The sequence below is a fragment of the Anabrus simplex genome, chromosome 1 (assembly GCF_040414725.1).
Source record: "Anabrus simplex isolate iqAnaSimp1 chromosome 1, ASM4041472v1, whole genome shotgun sequence".
NCBI classification, from domain to species: domain Eukaryota; kingdom Metazoa; phylum Arthropoda; class Insecta; order Orthoptera; family Tettigoniidae; genus Anabrus; species Anabrus simplex.
Window position 1 is genome coordinate 491,865,949 of NC_090265.1, and position 15,095 is coordinate 491,881,043.

At 35.1% G+C, this 15,095-nt stretch overlaps 1 protein-coding gene across 2 annotated transcripts in view; it reads right to left on the bottom strand.

Moving 5' to 3' along the window:
* ACC (acetyl-CoA carboxylase) overlaps window positions 1-15,095 on the bottom strand; it is a 391,497-nt gene that overhangs the window by 183,833 nt on the left and 192,569 nt on the right. For both annotated transcript variants that reach the window (XM_067135322.2, XM_067135321.2), the window contains exon 6: window positions 10,616-10,796. In XM_067135322.2, the coding sequence (XP_066991423.2) occupies window positions 10,616-10,796 (181 nt within the window). The remainder of the gene's footprint in view (window positions 1-10,615; window positions 10,797-15,095) is intronic.

Below are 15,095 nucleotides of genomic sequence, written 5' to 3' on the forward strand. Positions count from 1 at the left end.
TAATTTACGTCTGATCCTGAAGTCACAGCTGACAGCCTTTGTCTGAAGACTGCATTACAATCTTACTTTCACTTGCAATTCTGACTGCATAGAATCAAAGTTAACCCGGATCATTGAGTTTTCCTCTGTGATCATGACAAAGACAAACAGAGCTTCACTTATGATATATTTGTGTCACAATTGATATTTCTGTATAGGTGAAATATTTCAGTAACTTAAATATTAGGTGGTGTGTGAACGTTCCAGAGTGTTGTCCCACTTCTTCCAGTACCACACATATTGGTTTATTGCATTTACTTCATCCAGTTTACCTGGTTCCTGTAATTCAGCAACTTAAATTTCAGAATGGGAGTCGTCTGCGTTAAACTAATTTTTTTGTATCTTTTGTTCAAAAATAAAATCTAGAATTAGTAATTTTTATTTTAGCAGCAACAGAATTTTTAGAAAGCTACATTATATTTTATAGTAGTAAGACCCAAGAAAACACAATAATTGCCTACTTTAACAATTTGTGACGTAACTAATTAATAATTACATTGGCAGTTTTTCACAAATTTCTTGAACATTTCTCAGACTGGCACAAGTTTATCAAGCAATTTTCGTTCATCTCTGCTATTTATATCGTCAAATCTAAGAACTCGTAGTAAGAACATGGAATGCTTGAGAGCCATACAATTTTGAAAAATCCACACCAGTGCCAATGGATGCCCAAAGATCTTCCAAATTCAGATGGGAAGCTTTCAGAATTCCTGACATATACAAAAGACCACGAGCGGCTTGAGTTTCTGCTGTCGTTGTGTTCACAGCATCTCTTTCCCGCGAGTGATTACTTTTAATTTTCTCTATCCATATATTTGTAAATTTGGTTATGTCACCCATTATATCGTCAGTGGAAAAGTTTCCACACATCTAGTGGAGAGCATGCTTCAATGCACTTGAGGTAAATGGGTTTGTATTTTATTGCGAGCAAGAGTCCAAACATTATCAGGTGGCAATGAGACAGTTGAATGTAGCTAATGTGTCAAATGTTGGATCAAAAGTTGTTGTCGTCAACAACTTTTAGCTCGTAACATAACCATCGTCAAATGATTCTACTTTTGATCCAACATTCAACACATTAGCTACACTCAAATGTCACATTGCCTTTTCGACCAGCATGTCAACAAACCTACATGTCATAACAACGTTATAGCATCATATCAAATGAGATGAACCATAGAGGTCCAATATCAACATTGTATATTAACCTTCAACTACAACCTCGTACTTCTTCATCAAAGTGAACCACAACATCACCATACGCTATTTACTTTTGACCTTTATCTTACGTAAACAAATAATTACCGGTCACTTGACCATCCTTCAACATTAGGTTTTAAAAATATGATTTGGATCGTCATTTCTCATTATCTTCTAGTTCTAACCGCTAGTCGGTCAACATCATTTTATAGCAATTTTACCACTTGTCTATAACAAACTGTTGCTTTATTCATTTTACTTATAATAGTAGTCTTCCAAAGCCACTATTGCAAATACTTTCACCAAATGTAAACTTTCCACTCATAAGTATAGTCTTTAAAACAAACATTGTACTAGTCTCTTATCATACATTAATTTTCTTTCAAGTCTCTTCAAGGCTTTTTATAAATTAGTTTTATTTTATTTATATGTAAATCAGGTGTCTGAATTTTATTTCAAGGTTAAACCCATGGTTGATGATACCTACATGTAAGGCGAAACATGTACCATTTTAATTAACATGTCAATGTAATTCAACAAAGACAAGATTTATTGTATTTATTAGGTGGCCAAATTAATAAAATAACTTACTGTTATTATTTCAACAACAAAATATATGAGAATTGTGATAATATTTGGAAGGTTAAATAAATGAATCAGTCGACATGTTACTGGAAGCTTCTGGATCGACCACGAAGCATTGGTATAATGATATATTAACAATGTTATTGTTTTTACGTCCCACAAACTATTCTTTTATGGTTTTTGGAGACGAGGCATTGGTCTTCTGTAGTTTATTATTACAAGGTAGTGATTATTGTTTTGTTTTTTGTTTTTTTTTGGTTTTTTGCTAGGGGCTTTACGTCGCACCGACATGGCGATGATGGGATAGGATAGGCCTAGGAGTTGGAAGGAAGCGGTCGTGGCCTTAATTAAGGTACAACCCCAGCATTTGCCTGGTGTGAAAATGGGAAACCACGGAAAACCATCTTCAGGGCTGCCGATAGTGGGATTCGAACCTACTATCTCCCGGATGCAAGCTCACAGCCGCGCGCCTCTATGCGCACGGCGATTATTGTTTTAAAAGGAAGTAAAACTAGGCAACCATCCTCTATAGAACACTAATCAGAGGGTAAAAATGGAAGGGATCCGAAACTTTGAAAAATGAAGATATTGGCCAAAGAAAGACAAGGGCCATGAAGGGCGTGAAAATGAAATTAGCCCTCACAAACCTAATAGCGTAGGGGATGGAAAAGAACAACAGTTGACCAAGGGACGCCAGATAGGATAGATGAAAGTGAGGAGCCTGGCACAAGTAAGTGGAAGCAATGCCAGGACTCAGCTAAGAGCCCCATGGTCGCTAACTCACACTCCAAAGTTCAGAGCCCCTGGGGCCCCTTTTAGTCACCTCTTACGACAGGCAGGGGATACTGTGCATGTTAATCCACTGCCCTCACCCACAGGGGGTTTATCATTGTAATGATGCATGGCAACTGTAATTATGAATATTAACAATAATGAGAGGATGATAATAATAATTATTTCCAGAATAACAATAATAATCATGATGAGATGATTATAGCTAGACTGAGTGGCTCAGATGGATGAGACGCTGCCCTTCTGACCCCAACTTGGCAGGTTCGATCCTGGCTCAGCCCAGTGGTATTTGAAGGTGCTCAAGTACGTCAGCCTCTTGTCAGCAGATTTACTGGCATGCAAAAGAACTCCTGCGGTACTAAATTCTGGCAACTCGACGCCTCCAAAAACCACAAAAATAGTTCATGGGACATAAAGCAAATAACATTATTATTTCTTCTTTTTCTTCTTGTTTCGGTCTTCTATGGACCACGCTATTTCAACTGCTTTCTCCTACTATCTTTCACATTTGCCCAGTGTTCCCGCATTCTTCTTTGGTGAGATTATTATTATTATTCTTATTCTTATTATTATTATTATTATTATTATTATTATTATTATTATTATTATTATTATTATTATTATTATTATTATTATTATTATTGTCTGACTCATTGGCTGAATGGTCTACATTGAGGCCTTCGGTTCAGAGAGTCCCAGGTTCAATTCCCAGCAGGGTTGTGGACTTAATCGCATCCAATTAATTCTTCTGGCTCGGGGACTGTGTGTATGTGTTTGTCCCAACCCTTTCATCTTCATATTCAGACAACATACTACACTACAAACCACCACAGAAACATGCAGTAGTGATTACATCCCTCCATATAGGGTTGGCGCCAAGAAGGGCATCCGACCATAAAACAGGACCAAATCCACATGTGCAACACACACACAGATGTGGGAAAAGCGGTAGAATAATAACAATTATTATTATAATTATTATTATTATTATTATTATTATTATTATTATTATTATTATTATTATTATTATATAAAATAATGTATGCTCATTTTTCGTGGATTGATAGAGTTATATGCCATTAAAGATAATTCTTAAAATGAATTTTTTTTTTCCACCTATTCAGTATAAAGTCATTACCATTTCAAATGGTTTATCTAAAACATTCCATTGTAAAAAGGCATGTTTCAGACCTTACTGGAGGTCATCTTCAGCTTAAAGATACTGAGGAACAAGATATAGCATAGCATACATATAAAACAGTTGTACAGAAATAACAAGATAAAAAATTACACAGGTACTATAAAACTCAACACTGCTTTGCAAAGCCCATTTGAATTCACCCGTGAAGCCATGTGATTGACTACATGCAGCAGCTGATAAAATGACAATGGTGCAATATATCAAATTATTTTTTCAAATTATTTATTTATCAGTATAATTAACCCTCTAATGCTCTATACCAGGTTCACGTTGTTTCCGACCACCCTGCACGTATGAAATAAGAGGGGTTTTTTCTTTACGTCGCACCTACACAGATATGTCTTATGGCGACGATGGGACAAGAAAGGCCTAGGAATTGGAAGGAAGCGGCCATGGCCTTAATTAAGGTACAGCCCCAGCATTTGCCTGGTGTAAAAATGGGAAACCACAGAAAACCATCTTCAGGGCTGCTGACAGTGGGGTTCGAATCCACTATCTCCCGGATGCGAGCTCACAGCTACACGCTCCTAACCGCACGGCCAACTCGCCTGGTAAATAAGAGTTTTGTCTGTACATCGATCAGGATTTAAAAAGAATGATATTTCTGTATTGGCCATGTTCACAGTAAGAAGGAAATGCAATTTTAAATTTTTCGTCATCTTTGTCTGTCTGTCTGTCTGTCTGTCTGTCTGTCTGTCTGTCTGTCTGTCTGTCTGTCTGTCTGTCTGTCTGTCTGTCTGTCTATGTGTGTGTATGTGCATCACGAAAAAATGGTTGAACAGAATTTAATGAAAATCGGTATATAAAGTTGGGAAATAAGGTGCTACACTTCAGGATATAAATTGTTTTATTCCCGCTGAGTGAAACGGTAGTTTAGGGGAAGGCCTAAAATGTAATTCTCACATATCTATATTTAGTGCTCCTATCGATAAATACTAAACAAAAGTTATAGAGAATACAATATATCATTTACATCTTATACAGTTTTTATTACACAAGTAATATTGTACTGAAGAGGTGGATGGTCAAACTGTACTTGCTCATACATTATACAGTTTTACCATACCAGCTATGATAACAGAGATATTCATGAATTTAGACTTTTGTTGTTTATTCCATATCAACGCCAAGCTACGAGAAGATGGGTGAACAGAATTGGATGAAAATCAGTATTCATGCTGGGTGAAATGGTAGTTTATGGGAAGGCATAAAACTGCATTCTCAAATATCTATGTTATTAGTGTTCCTATAGATAAATACCACATTAAAAATGTTGTACAGAATACAATTCCCAAGCATTAAAATCACATTTTTACCATACCAACTATGATAACAGAATTCATGAATATACACTTTTGTTGCTTAGTCCATATCAACACTGAGCATTCCTAACATGGAAGTATTGTTCAGTCATGTTAACTGTCGATGGTGGTGACTTTTGTCGTGATTGTCTTAACCCAGGATTGGTAATGCAGGGTGCTACCAGATCTCCGCAGTGAAACCTGTGACTACTGAGTTTGTGTTTGATTGGCTACACCACTAATATTTTGTCTACCTTCATTCACACATTATCTTAACAAGTTCTTACATTCACCTCCAACGTTCTTTGTCTTACCGAAAGAAAACAGCCAGTTAATGCGACTGTGGTGCTGATGGACCCAGACTTTACTATTTGTGGAACTTTTTGTATGCTCATTTCTAGGTCATTCTGTTTAAAGTGCTTACGATATATGAGCATGAAGCACATGAAAAAAGTTTGTGAGGTTTGCACTCATGTTGGAGAGTACACAAATAGTGAACAAAGAAAGAGAATTGCAGTAAAAGTTCAAATGATGGCAAATGGAACCGTTGTTGTATCTGTGATTTGTACCTCTTCATTGACACTGAAGTGAAGTACTTTACAGAACATTGCAGTTCTATTCTCTGTTAAAACTTCTCTTACTGATTATAATAAAATTTGATTTCACATTCATTTCACTATCGCAGAAGACAAGAAACTGATGGGGGTCTGAGGACACTCTGCGTTACTATCGGCGTTAAAAAAAGGTCATGTTACCACTCTTGGGTTAAGGTGAAAAAGACGAGACAGGAGACAGGGTCATAGCCCATGTCAACAACAAAAACTATGAAAAAGATTATCAAAATGATTTTTTTTAAATTGAAGAATAAGACAAGGAGGAAGGACTGCCTTTACATTAGATGCCCTAATATCACAGAGTCAGAAGAAAACTAAATGTAAAGGCCTACAATATTGAAAGTCCATAAAACTGATCAACTATAGCATTACATTGACTATTATTTGTTGTGATGTGCTTTGTTTCATCTGCTGTCACTCATCTCCAATACCTGGAATTACTGCTACATCCTAAGTAGAACAGCCTGCCTGAATACTGGCGGGAAGAAGTTTGTAGGTTATTAGATAATTTTCATTTTTAGCATGCCATTCCTCTGGTTCATACATGTTCTGATAACTACTGGTACATGACACTCTGGTTCATCATAGTATTCCAGATCTTTGCTCTGAGGCACTGATAGGAATTAGGAGTGGGCAGACTTAACTGAAAACGGCAGAGCAGTGTTCACCACTGTCTGTGGGCAAGTCATTCCAGCTCCGGAACTCAGAGCTGTTAGATCACCAATGTAGTACAGTTCGTGAAAAGTGAGAAACTATGATGTTTTACATTTCACTGAGCACTTCATATGATATCATTGGTTTTAACTGGAACATTCCAGTCGGTTAATATTGTAATCTGACAAGAACACTGAAAGTCATTGTAATGACTTATGTCGGGTCCAGCTTAATATTTGTTGTGTCTGTTACAGCATCACGGGAAAATAGATGGGTGGATTTTAAAAAAACTTGGTATTTCAGTTTAGAATAAGGTCCAGTAGGATCTTAGCTATAAGTTGCCAGGAGGTGGTACTTCAGAAGGGGCCTAAACATAAAACTGGATGTATCTCTCTTACAGTTGGTTTTACAAGAAAATAGCTCATGATGCCATTTTTGTTCTATACCTTTTCTTGATGCAGCTCAATAAACTGCAATGAAAGTTCCTATGCAGATTGTTCCAGTAACGTTTTGAAGCTTCATACACCTGTCAGTATTTTTTTTTTTAATATTAACCCAATACTTGGCTTTCTTTTATACCAGAAGGAAGAGATCAAATCAATATCAGCAATAATGCAAAAAATATGAAACTGTATATGGTCACAGAGAGTAAGGAAGCAAATATGTCACAGCAAGCTGCAGACAGGGAGAGGCATACCCACTTACATGCCTCAAAATCTGGGTAACAGTATGAGGAGTGGACGTCACCATGCACAAGCTAAGCGATTGTCCCACCAACAACAGGTACCAGTACTACAGTTACTACAGTTAGTACAACATATAAAAATCTGGAAGAAATAAGCTTTCTAGTGGTGAAACAGGTGTTGTAATATGTTGAGTTGTTCCCAAGATTAACCTACATATACAAACAAACTCGTGAACTTTCTCTCATCATAATATAGTAAAACAAACAGACCTTCTATTAAACGGAAACATGCCTTTAACGGAAAATTGTTTAGTGAATAATCTGCTAATAAATGTGTTCTTCTTCAGGTATTTTCTAAATTTATGTTACACTGAATTAGTTTCGACGGACTGAAAAAACTTAGTCGTAAATTAAGTCAAAACTGAAGAGAAATGGCTTCAAAAATAAACAAATAAATAAATGAATAAAATTTAACTAATTACAGCATCACAGGAAAGTAGATGAGTGGATTTTAATAAAACATGGTATTTCAGTTTAGAATAAGGTACAGTAGGATCTTAGGTATAAGTTGCGCAAAAAAATTTTGCCAGGAGCAAGTAAGTCAAACAAAGGACCTCCATCTTCCTGTGGACGCAGCCATACCCGTTGCTCCATGCTTCTGGCTTCACTGCAACACTTTCCATTGATTTTGGACAACTAACTAACTAACTAACTAACTAACTAACTAACTAACTAACTAACTAACTAACTAACTAACTAACTAACTAACTAACTAACTAACTAACTAACTAACTAACTAACTAACTAACTAACTAACTAACTAACTAACTAACTAACTAACTAACTAACTAACTAACTAACTAACTAACTAACTAACTAACTAACTAACTAACTAACTAACTAACTAACTAACTAACTAACTAACTAACTAACTAACTAACTAACTAACTAACTAACTAACTAACTAACTAACTAACTAACTAACTAACTAACTAACTAACTAACTAACTAACTAACTAACTAACTAACTAACTAACTAACTAACTAACTAACTAACTAACTAACTAACTAACTAACTAACTAACTAACTAACTAACTAACTAACTAACTAACTAACTAACTAACTAACTAACTAACTAACTAACTAACTAACTAACTAACTAACTAACTAACTAACTAACTAACTAACTAACTAACTAACTAACTAACTAACTAACTAACTAACTAACTAACTAACTAACTAACTAACTAACTAACTAACTAACTAACTAACTAACTAACTAACTAACTAACTAACTAACTAACTAACTAACTAACTAACTAACTAACTAACTAACTAACTAACTAACTAACTAACTAACTAACTAACTAACTAACTAACTAACTAACTAACTAACTAACTAACTAACTAACTAACTAACTAACTAACTAACTAACTAACTAACTAACTAACTAACTAACTAACTAACTAACTAACTAACTAACTAACTAACTAACTAACTAACTAACTAACTAACTAACTAACTAACTAACTAACTAACTAACTAACTAACTAACTAACTAACTAACTAACTAACTAACTAACTAACTAACTAACTAACTAACTAACTAACTAACTAACTAACTAACTAACTAACTAACTAACTAACTAACTAACTAACTAACTAACTAACTAACTAACTAACTAACTAACTAACTAACTAACTAACTAACTAACTAACTAACTAACTAACTAACTAACTAACTAACTAACTAACTAACTAACTAACTAACTAACTAACTAACTAACTAACTAACTAACTAACTAACTAACTAACTAACTAACTAACTAACTAACTAACTAACTAACTAACTAACTAACTAACTAACTAACTAACTAACTAACTAACTAACTAACTAACTAACTAACTAACTAACTAACTAACTAACTAACTAACTAACTAACTAACTAACTAACTAACTAACTAACTAACTAACTAACTAACTAACTAACTAACTAACTAACTAACTAACTAACTAACTAACTAACTAACTAACTAACTAACTAACTAACTAACTAACTAACTAACTAACTAACTAACTAACTAACTAACTAACTAACTAACTAACTAACTAACTAACTAACTAACTAACTAACTAACTAACTAACTAACTAACTAACTAACTAACTAACTAACTAACTAACTAACTAACTAACTAACTAACTAACTAACTAACTAACTAACTAACTAACTAACTAACTAACTAACTAACTAACTAACTAACTAACTAACTAACTAACTAACTAACTAACTAACTAACTAACTAACTAACTAACTAACTAACTAACTAACTAACTAACTAACTAACTAACTAACTAACTAACTAACTAACTAACTAACTAACTAACTAACTAACTAACTAACTAACTAACTAACTAACTAACTAACTAACTAACTAACTAACTAACTAACTAACTAACTAACTAACTAACTAACTAACTAACTAACTAACTAACTAACTAACTAACTAACTAACTAACTAACTAACTAACTAACTAACTAACTAACTAACTAACTAACTAACTAACTAACTAACTAACTAACTAACTAACTAACTAACTAACTAACTAACTAACTAACTAACTAACTAACTAACTAACTAACTAACTAACTAACTAACTAACTAACTAACTAACTAACTAACTAACTAACTAACTAACTAACTAACTAACTAACTAACTAACTAACTAACTAACTAACTAACTAACTAACTAACTAACTAACTAACTAACTAACTAACTAACTAACTAACTAACTAACTAACTAACTAACTAACTAACTAACTAACTAACTAACTAACTAACTAACTAACTAACTAACTAACTAACTAACTAACTAACTAACTAACTAACTAACTAACTAACTAACTAACTAACTAACTAACTAACTAACTAACTAACTAACTAACTAACTAACTAACTAACTAACTAACTAACTAACTAACTAACTAACTAACTAACTAACTAACTAACTAACTAACTAACTAACTAACTAACTAACTAACTAACTAACTAACTAACTAACTAACTAACTAACTAACTAACTAACTAACTAACTAACTAACTAACTAACTAACTAACTAACTAACTAACTAACTAACTAACTAACTAACTAACTAACTAACTAACTAACTAACTAACTAACTAACTAACTAACTAACTAACTAACTAACTAACTAACTAACTAACTAACTAACTAACTAACTAACTAACTAACTAACTATTTATTTATTTATTTATTTATTTATTTATTTATTTATTCTGTAATAGATTTTACTTAATTAAAAGACATCATTAGAAAGATCTTAAATCATGCAATAGACAAGTTAGCTCTCTTGCCTGATTATTTAATATCTTTGTTTGACTTACTTGCTTCGGAAAAGAATTCCTTGATTGCATATACTTCAAATTAGTCCCCATTATTATCTAAGACAAAATAGCATTGATGTGATTCTTGATTCTTATAGCTCTCCAGAAATAATTGGGATCAAACTTAATACCCACCACTTCCAGACCATGGTAATGTTGGAATATCAGCAGTTTGTGCAACGATACTGGAAGCAATCTTGTCACCCAGAGCCCACATGGCCTTCTCAGGGGGCCCAATGAAAGCAATGTTGTTCTTATGCAGAAGCTCAGGAAGTTTAGGATTCTCAGAAGCATGACCCCAGCCAGCCCATACTCCCTACAACAAAAAGTAGCAGTAGTAGTAGTTGTTGTTGTTGCAATAATCATTACACTGATGTTCCTGCCATGTTGATACGTCATAATATCTTACATTTTTTATGGGACAGGAAGGACACCAAAACATGATTTTTAATAATAATAATAATAATAATAATAATAATAATAATAATAATAATAATAATAATAATTTGCAAAAAAAAGTGCACCATGAATGAACTATCATATGGGCACAGATGTGGGTACAGACACCGGACATGGTAGTATAGTATAGAGTGATTTGTATAAACTAGTTGGTTTTCAAAACCACCCCATTTCTGCCTGGCAACACATAGGAAGATGCACAATGTTCCAAATATTAAGAAATTGTGTGAGATTCACTTATTATCACAGCAGATGTTGGAAATACCTCCATCTTCCTGTGGACACAGCCATACCCATTGGTCCATGCTTCTGGTTTTCACTGCAACATTTCCTCATCTATTCCTTTGATTTTGGTCAAGATGTTGGTCATCAAATATTCACTTATTCGTGGTCAATTTTTATACACTTTATCCTTGAGATAACTCCACAGGAAATAATCTTGTGTCATGAGTCCAGTGATCTTAGCAGCCACAAATTCTTAGAGAGTACCCTGTCCTCAAAGAAACTGCTAATCAGAGCAAGAGACCCAGTTGACATTAACCCTGAGGCAAATGTTCTTGTACCAGTCTGTGTTCATATCCGAGAAAAAGGAAGGACCCATTATTCGGTTTGCTGAGATTACATACCAAAACTTAGGCCTTTTGTGGATGCAGGGGTCTTTCATGAATACAGTGTCACTTACGCATGGCCCAAATATGGGTATTTTAAGAATTCATGTAACCAGTCAGATGCAATTGTTTCCAACTTTCTCACTATAGCCACTATCGTGTCTCTCTTAGGAGAATCACGCACAACTTACTCTCTCCTGAATAGCGGGCTTTGTAATACAACAATTTTCCAATAAAACCACACACTGAGACAATGTGTACTGCATCTTGAACGAATGTATGGAAAAACAAGCAAGCAACAAACAAAACTGAGGAAACAATAGATACCTAAGAAAGAATAACTTGCATATTGTTGCCAAAATGTTGGTAAGTGAATTTCCCAGAGTTTCTTCACATTTAGAAACCAGTAGTATCTTCCTATCGGGTATCAGATGGAAATGGGGCCCTTATGAAATTCATCCAGTTTCTATAAATCACCCTGTATAAGAAAACATGACAATATTGTTGCACATCAAGCATTTATTGCAGAGTAACAAACACTTCCAGGATGCATTTGATACGGTGTTGGACCACCTATAGCATAGATAGGAACACAGACCTCGGATATTCTCCTGAAGAAGATCCTGCCACAGATGCCACGACCTGACTCTCCAAATCTGCCACAGTAGCCACTGGCCGAAGATACCATCCAATCTGGTCCCAAACATTCTCAATGGGTGAGAGATCTGGAGACTTTGCTGGGCAAAGAAGCATGTTGACATCATGAAGTCAGTCCAGAGATAGTCATGCTTTGTGAGGCTGAGCACTGTCCTGTTGTCAAGCTGCACCAGGGAGTGAAGCACACACAGTCAGAGAATTTCCTGAACATATCGCCCCACCACCAGGTTTCCTTCAAACACCACTAGTCATCATCATCATCATCATCCTAAACCATCTCCAGTTTCCCGGGTGTGGTATATGAGCCTCCTCCATCTCATCCTGTCCTTGTACCATTCTTCCTCCACCAACTTGTACCAATCATGACCTCTCAGCAGTACATCGCTCTTAACTAAATCTATCCATTTCCTTCGTGGCCTTCCCACGGGTCGTCTTCCTTCTACCTTTCTGTCAAATTCCTTCCTTGCAGTTCTGTTTACTGGCATCCTCTTCATGTGACCAAACCACTTCAGTCTTGATATCTGAATCTTATTGAGGAGAGAATCATCTATTCCTACTTCTTCTCTAATTTTCTCATTCCTAATCTTGTCTTTCCTGGTTTTCTGGATTATAGTGCGTAGGAATTTCATTTCAGCTACCTGAAGTTTGGAATTATCCTTGTTGGTCAGTGTTGTGGTTTCGAGACTGTACGTAAGAATTGGTGTATAATAGGACTTGTACAATGTCATTTTTGTTTTCTCATTTGTATTTGCTCATCCCACAGCAGGTGTCTTACCTGGTGGTAAAATTGTGTTGCCTTATTGATTCGATTGTTCACCTCATGTTTTGCTAGGTTGTCATTTGATATAATGGTACCCAAGTATTTGGAAACTGGAACGATGTCCAGTTGAGCTTCATTTAACATGACTATTGGTTCTGCTCCTTCCCCATACACTTTCATCACCACCGTCTTGGTCTTGCTGATGTTTAAACCATATTTCTTAAACTCCTAATTCCAGCTTTGTATTCTCTCCCCCAATTCCTCTTCTGAGTCACTCCAGATCACATCATCATCTGCAAATGTGAACGCTTTGATATCTCCATGTTCTTTCCTTTTAATAGATTTCATTACTACATCCATTACAATAATAAATAGAAGTGGTGACAATAAGCTGCCCTGCTACACTCCTCTCTTTGTTTCAAACCAGTCTGACAAACCACATCCTACTTGAATACAGCTTCTGTTCCCACTATACAACATTTTCACTTTGTCTATGAGGCTGTCTCGCACTTGAAGTTCTTTCATGCATTGCCAAATTCTTTCCCTTGGTACACTATCGTATGCTTTCTCAATGTCCAAAAATATTAGAAATAAAGGCTTGTTCTTCTCCCAGTATTTTTCCATTAGCATCCTAATTGCAAATATCAGGTCTGTAGTTGACCTTCCTGGTCTGAAACCATACTGCTCTTCTTTCAAAATTGGTTCAACAATATCTCTGATTCTGGTCTCTATTATTTTTTCCAATATTTTCAGGACATGAGACAATAGTGTGATACCACGGTAATTAGTACATTTTCGTCGGCTTCCTTTCTTGAACGGAGGTACAATGATGCCCATCTTCCAGTCCTCAGGAATAGTATTTTCCTCCCATATCTTGTTGAGCAGTCTGTAGAGGCATTGGATTCCTGGAATTCCCGCTGCTTTCAGCATATCTGCACTTAGTTCATCTATGCCCACTGCCTTTCCTTTCTTCATGCTCTTGAGCGCATTTTCAACCTCAAGCCATGTAATTGGTGGTTCAGTTGTGGTTCCTCAACTTGGCTCTCCTCTATCCGTTGTTATGTTTTCTGTATCTCCATTCAGCAGCTTTTCGAAATAGATCTTGAGTTCTTGTTTAATTTCTCCCTCTTCTTGTGCCAGAGTTCCATCATCACGTTCTATTGCTTTTATGGTCTCTTGATCCCTTCGCTTGTTTTTCACTACTCTGTATAGCAATTTCATATTTCCTCTACTGTCCTCTTCCAGTTTGTCTGCAAACTCATTCCATTTCTTCTCTTTTTCTTCCCTTACAATGTTCTTTACAGCAAGTTTCTTGTTCCTGTATACTCCTTGAAGTCTTTGTATTTCTTGTTCATTTCGTTCTTGTCCCTGTTTTTGTTTTTCCTTGTCCAGTGCCTTCTTTATTTGGTTTCTTTCTTTCACCGCTGTTTTCACTCTATCATTCCACCATGGTGTCTCCTTTTTTCTTTTGATAGAACTTGTAACTCCACATAGGTTTTTGGCTTCTCCCACAAAGGTGTGGAACAGAAATAATACGAAATGACACCGCACACCATGACACCTCTTGTTAGGGTGGTGTGTCATTCTACAACGAATCATGGATCACTGTACTGGCAAGGACATTTCTGGACTAGAATTTGGCAGTCATCTGTATCCAGGTAGAACCATGGTTTATTGCTGAACAGAACTCAATGCTAGACTACACTACAAGCTGCCATCCTTGGCTTGGAACAAGAGTCATACGTGGACATTTACAACATATCTTTTGAAGTAATGGAGATAATTAAAATTATTTTGACCAGATTAAAGAGGAAACTATATTCTATAAAGAATAAAGATAAAATCAAAAAATGCAATTTCTTTGTCCATAAAGGTGTACCTCATCCATGTCTTTTAATTGCCTAACTGTATCGACGACAACAACAACAACAACAACAACAGATGATGATTATAAGATAAATTGTGAGCTTCCCAAGGGCATAGGAGCATACGTTTGTTGCCCCTTTCATTGTAATTTTAATCTTTATGCATGGTTTTCATCATAGTTCAAAAACTATTGAAAATACTAGTAAGAAATTTTGCATGAAATTATTTTATTTCTATAAATAAGGAATAGAAAACTCTTTTCTTT